Source organism: Natator depressus, chromosome 4 (genome assembly GCF_965152275.1).
Source record: "Natator depressus isolate rNatDep1 chromosome 4, rNatDep2.hap1, whole genome shotgun sequence".
Classification (NCBI taxonomy): domain Eukaryota; kingdom Metazoa; phylum Chordata; order Testudines; family Cheloniidae; genus Natator; species Natator depressus.
Genome location: NC_134237.1, coordinates 63444507 through 63450506, shown reverse-complemented (window position 1 = coordinate 63450506; position 6000 = coordinate 63444507). Strand labels below are relative to the sequence as shown.

The 6000-nt window shown below is 36.7% G+C and overlaps 1 protein-coding gene across 15 annotated transcripts in view; it reads right to left on the bottom strand.

Moving 5' to 3' along the window:
- Nucleotides 1–858: 858 nt before the first annotated feature.
- RAPGEF2 (Rap guanine nucleotide exchange factor 2) overlaps nucleotides 859–6000 on the bottom strand; it is a 286669-nt gene continuing 281527 nt past the window's right edge. For 9 of the 15 annotated variants that reach the window (XM_074951065.1, XM_074951067.1, XM_074951066.1 and 6 more), the window contains 2 exons: nucleotides 3617–3922; nucleotides 859–2769 (listed from right to left, as the gene is read on the bottom strand). In XM_074951065.1, the coding sequence (XP_074807166.1) occupies nucleotides 2744–2769; nucleotides 3617–3922 (332 nt within the window). In that variant the 3' untranslated portion in view covers nucleotides 859–2743. The remainder of the gene's footprint in view (nucleotides 2770–3616; nucleotides 3923–6000) is intronic. The other 6 variants (XM_074951079.1, XM_074951076.1, XM_074951080.1 and 3 more) reach the window with 1 other exon arrangement.

Below are 6000 nucleotides of genomic sequence, written 5' to 3'. Positions count from 1 at the left end.
AGATGAAAAGTAACTGCAATGATCACTTGACTCCTACATGTCCAGTGTTCTTTTATGAAAACTGGTACTATACACATTATTTGAGCTTGAGTGGGGTGTTTTTAGGGTCACATTATGAAGGGTTATAGTGAAAATCCAAACAAACCATTTTTTGCTCTTCTCTCCAAAGCAGTAACTTTCATTTGGAAATAATACTTGACTTTTTTTTTAAAAAAATACAAGCCAAATATAACCAATGGATAGGCTAAGAAAAAATGTTTTAAACCAGTCTCTTGTACCCAATTACAAGTAGCTTACAGTTCACAACATCCACAAAAGAACAAACACTTGGGACATTATATAGATTACAGCATCTGGCTTTTGTTAAAAGGGACACTCTCAGGTACTTTTCATTACATGCAATAGTTTCAAGTTTCTAAGACGGTAACATGTCTTTCCATCTTCTCCCCACCCCAAATTTTGTAAATATGGATTCATTGCCCCATGAGTCTCATGGAGTCCCAAAGCAACATGGCCCTCCTTATTTACCTTGCTTGTCTGTGTATCAACAGCAATGATGTCAGCAAAATCCTTGCCACTCTAATGCCTCTGCTGGCCATTTTGGTTTAGTAATGGACATACTAATTTATTGGCAACACTACAGTGGGTTTAAAAAAATCTCCACTTCAACTTTGCGCCTGTTACTTGACAGTATCCCTTTAATATTCATGTACAGTGAATTATTTTCAAAACTGAATTTGCTCAAATATGATGAACATGTAAAAGGTGTAAGAATCAATATGGACTGCATTAATGGACTGTTATATTTATTTATTTTTCAGCTTCATACAAATCGGATGTAGAAGCATAAACATAGTACATTTCTACCATTTTCAACAAAAATATAACCAATATGTACAATTATTGTATTAAAAATACAAAAGGGATACAGACTCCACCAATGTCTTTCTAAAAGACATACAGGTACAAGTAGTATCAAAAGTATGAGGAAATCACCAGTTAATTGTACATTCTGCACTTGACATCACAGAGTGAACTGAGATTAGCAGTCCTATGGTCTACAATTACTTAATGCTTATATAATATTTGTGCAACTTGTGATAGAGCTAGGTTTCTGTCTTTCTATATGCACATGAGGTCCATAGCCTATATAATAAAACTGGCAAATAATGCATATTACATGTAAAATTACAAATTCATAATGGACAATGTGATATATAAGCAAATAGACAAAAGCCATGATTACAGGAGAGAGAATAATTAAATAAAGCACTGACATTGTTTGATACAGTGAAAAAACACTGCAATTTGATCTTTAAAGTTGAAGCTATTTACGTTTATCTACTGATCAATATGATCAGCTGAGTTCAATGGAAAAAAAAATCCAAGACCAGCAGTTCCTCACATTTGAGTACTACTCGGATTGGCAGCCTTCACTTTTCCGGAGTCTGTGCAAAAACAACACAAAAATAGAAGGGAAGGATCATTTCAGTCATTATAGGGTTAATAGCAGCTGTGAGCAGGTGGTTGCTACACATTGGCCTTCTCTACACATGCAGTGTTCCATAAAGCCATTAACAGTTGTGACTATTTCTGCATTGCAAAGGCTGGCGTGTCTAAATGTGTTTTTTTCATAATTTAAAGGCTTGTTTATTCCCTACTGCCAAGTCAATAGAGAGAGATTATTAGATCAGTAATAACAGCTGACATTAGCTGTGACATCCCAAATTGCCTTCACTGCAATGTTATCCAGTTAATTTTTCTCTTAAGGTAACTAACCTTCTAATCATAGTAAGACAAAAATATAATTTAAAGGTGGGGTTTACCATCTGTCTCTTTTATTTTTAAACTCTGCCATCCTGTATTCCACAAGGCACAGGTATACAAATTGTATGGTACAAACTATACAAGTTGTCCTGTTTTCCTCCATCAGATAGTTGCAAGTACTTACTTCTGCATTGATGCTAGACCCATTTCAAAATACTATCTTATGATTTACAAACTTCCTAAGACTCCAGGGTGGGGCACTTTAAGAGTGGAGCTAAGTGGTCAACGAAAGGCTGTATCCTATAACCCGTTCTGCCCTGCTCAGCCATATCAGTTTTGTTTTTAGGAGCCCAGGCTGGCAACCCTACTAAAAAGTATGAAATAATACTGTAATTATTATGCAGGTGTAACATTTGCTCTCTGAACACAACAACATACAGCACTGTAACAAAGGCATTGTAAACAAGCAAACAAGCATTGTATACTTGAAGGATTTCAATGCATTTTTCTCTTTGTACGTTAAAGGCTCAATGTCGTTCGACAACTAGCGTATCTCATTATCCCAATGAGATGAAGTGCTAGGATTGTGATTAAAATCTAAAAGGAAGATTTCAAAACCCTTCCAGGCATTGGGAAATGCAGCCAGAGTTAATCATCTTGATGTGATGATCTTGGAATTTGGAATGATACTGTGTGATGTGGCAGACAGCGACAGTGGTAGCTTGGAGATTGCTGCACTGTGCATTTCAAGCAACACAGTTTGAAAAGTGCCAGGGCGATTTCTTCACAGTATTTCACATGCAAGGGGAAAGGGGGGAGGAACGGGGGAGAAGAAGCCCCATGCTGCTTTAAGGCAGGGAAGGAGGCAAATAGGTCTACCATCCTTTAATTATAGTTCCAAGGCTCCTATACTAGGGACGTCTTCTTGTGCTCTCCTTTAAGGTGGCTCACTCTGGATCCAGAAAAGCCCCAATTCTTAGACGGCAGAGACTTGTTCATCTTCTGCAAACAATAGGATGGGGGGAAAATAAATTTTAATCAGATTAAAACTAGATTGCTATTGAATGAAATACATTTGCTGTGTTCACACATATTCCATTCCTCTGTAAAAATTAAGCATATATTTATTTGCTACAGGTAATTATTTTTCCCTCCCTTTTCCCTTAAAGTAAAATAATCTCAAAATCATAAATTCAGAGCATGCTTTGTTATTTTAAATGAAGCAAGCCAGCTTTAACTATAGAATCATCAAGAGTGTATTTCTTTGGAAATGTATTTCCAAAGAAAATAAGACACAGAAGCACCGTATCTGGGTGGGCTTGGCTTTCCCTCCTCCTGGAAAACACAACATTCAGCCAGAGACTACTAAATCTCTAATAGCTTAGTGAGGTATCTTGTGGTTGGCCCTGGTTGTAGTTGTCCACAAACCACTTCATTTTCAAATGCTTTTATTTAAATTAAAACTTCTGAGGCCGAAGTTGCTTATAACAGTGTTCACTCGTGGAAATGTCAGAACATCTGTGGGCAAATTCATAAATTCTCTCAGTCACATTAAAATTTGGGGAAAAAAAATTAATGAAGCTTGAAATATTTCCTTGGTATGCTCAGCTGCAGAGGTCAATTGAATAAAGACTGCACAAAACTTCTAACTCAACATTTTTTAAATACATTAGACTCTGGCATAAGACTGTTAAGTTAGAAACAAAAGGTTAAAAAAAAAAAACCCTAAAAAATCCATAGGTGGAAAAACAATTACATTTAGGGCCAGAATTTACAATGCATGTGAAAGTGCTCATGGACTGTTTAAATCTAGCCCTTAATTAATGTTTTGAAAACGTTAGAAATTTACCATCCTCCTCTGTGGAAAACCCTTGAGACTGATAGTGAGCAAGACGTGGGTCTGACTCGTTTGGTTTGTGCCACTGAGGTTTGTTCACAGGCCTGCTAGCTGAGTGACCGTGTGATTGCTGCTGCAAAGTTGAAGTCCCCTGGGTCTCACATGTCCGTGCTAACATCCTAGACCTCTGAAGTGCTACATTGTAATCCGGAGGTTTTCTAGTTGGATGGGAAACTCCTTCCGCAAAGTCTGCAATAGGTATTCCTACATAACCAGGGGGAGTTGGAGGTGGTTCTCGATATCGACCTTCTTTTCGTGCTGCAGAAAAATAATACACTACTATAAGAGACAGTAACTAGGGAAAATATGTGCAAAACCGAATTTGAGCAATGAGAAAAAGAAATATATCAACGAAATCGAGACAAACAGGATAAGATTTAAATATTATACACATATCAACATTATATCACCTTAAAACAGAAATCATGTAAGAAATACTTTTGGTAAAACGCAGTATATACAGCATGACTGTGCTTCCATCATGCAGGCAATGGTTATGCTTGGCTAAGCCTCTAACTTTCAATACAGGACAAAAATATCTTACTGTCCATTAAACTGTGCATGCAATAGAATTATGCAAATTAAGTGTCGTCTCCACTAAAACCCTGAATATGCAAGAACTTATATAAGTCAATACAATTACCCATTGAAGTCAATGGGACTGCTCACAGCACATGAAATAAAGCACACAGGTCTCCACGGGTCCATACCTGATATACTATACTCTGGAGCTTTTAAATACTACCAATCAAGAAAAAAAGGGAGCACTCACAAATTCAAACAACTCAAGTCCCATCATCTCATTTAAAAAAATATGTAGACTGCCCAGATAAAGGAGCAATGGCACACATTCAGTTGTGAACAAAAGTCCTTGAGTTTGGAAAAATTCCCTCTGCTTATTCAGTTTTATGCTAGCTTCTTATTAAGATGTCTTTCAGGCTGCAGAAGTTGCTATACCTGCCCCACAGGTGTTAGAAACACAAATCAGATAATGAGACAAGTAGTTTAAAAACTGTGAAATTAAGCAATTGAAAAAATTTTCAGAGGTTAAAAAACCCGTAGACACGAAAACTTTAGTCAGGGAGTCTAAATCTCTTTAGAGTAACTGTTTTCGTTAGGTGCATATTCATTAAGATCTCAAGAAAATCCTTTCTAAAATCAGTCATGACATGGGACAAGACAAATCAACAATGGGAAAAATCTGCATTTCCCCATTTAGGGTCTTCCATTGGTTTTGTGTCATTTACGGAATTAATTCTGTCCTTCAAATTCCTCCCTAAAACACACTTCTACTGTACCATTAAACTTTTAAAAAATGATGACTAATTATTGTTTGCAGTGTTGTTGTTTCAGTGTTGGTCCCAGGATAGCATTGGTCAATTTCCTAATGTTTGTAGATAGTTTAACTCCTTAGGGAAAGGACAGCATATGTTTGTACAGGAGTGGTTAAACTGTCAACATAGAGGATAAACAAAATGCACATATACTGAAAAAGAACTTTTAGACCTCTGGTGGAGAAGACCAACGGTAGAGTATGAACTACTCCAGTATGGTGTTTTTGAGTCTATATTTAGAAAGACTTCACAAGGGCACCAAGGTGGTCACTTTGACTCTTAATTATGAGCTTTTAAATTACAGTGTTGACACTAAACATAGAAATATTAATAAACATGTAGCCAATGCATTCATCTAGTGTGACAGAACAGATCTGTTAAACCTTTCTATTTACAGTATTTCAAAGGATGATGCATAAAGGCTGTTTCTTTCTTTCTTGTAGTTCAGCGCATGGAAAAAACTCCCTCAGAATGATTTAATGTGAAATTCACCATGTTAAAATAATAGGCACTAATCTCTAACATAAGGCCAATGGTATTGAATAACTGTTTGAACAGTGGCTCTTTTCCAAATGCAATTTAGGCGGAGGGAGTGTGGAAGAAATTTTAAAGAGGTTTTAAGAGTTTCTGAAACAGATTGGTATCTTAAAATCTCAAATATAACTTTCTCTCCACCAACATTAAACTATTCACTATTTTTTCCTCTGGCTTCTGTTACAAATTTTCTGTGCCTTCTCCTACCTTCAATTTCATGTGTTTGTCTCTTCCCTTCCCTCCTACTCTTCTTTTTTCTCACTCTTGAAAACATAAGCCATCTTGTTTTCTCTTAACCTCTTTCCTCACTTGCCTGTTAGTGCCCAAAATCAACTCTGATGTGCTGCAACTAAATTAGCAGGTTGGTCCCACTTCACCCTACCCCCCCATTTGTTTCCTTGTTTTCTTTCACTTTGACCCCACTCACATCTTGTCCCCAGAATTATATGAGTGCTCCTGTTCCTGATC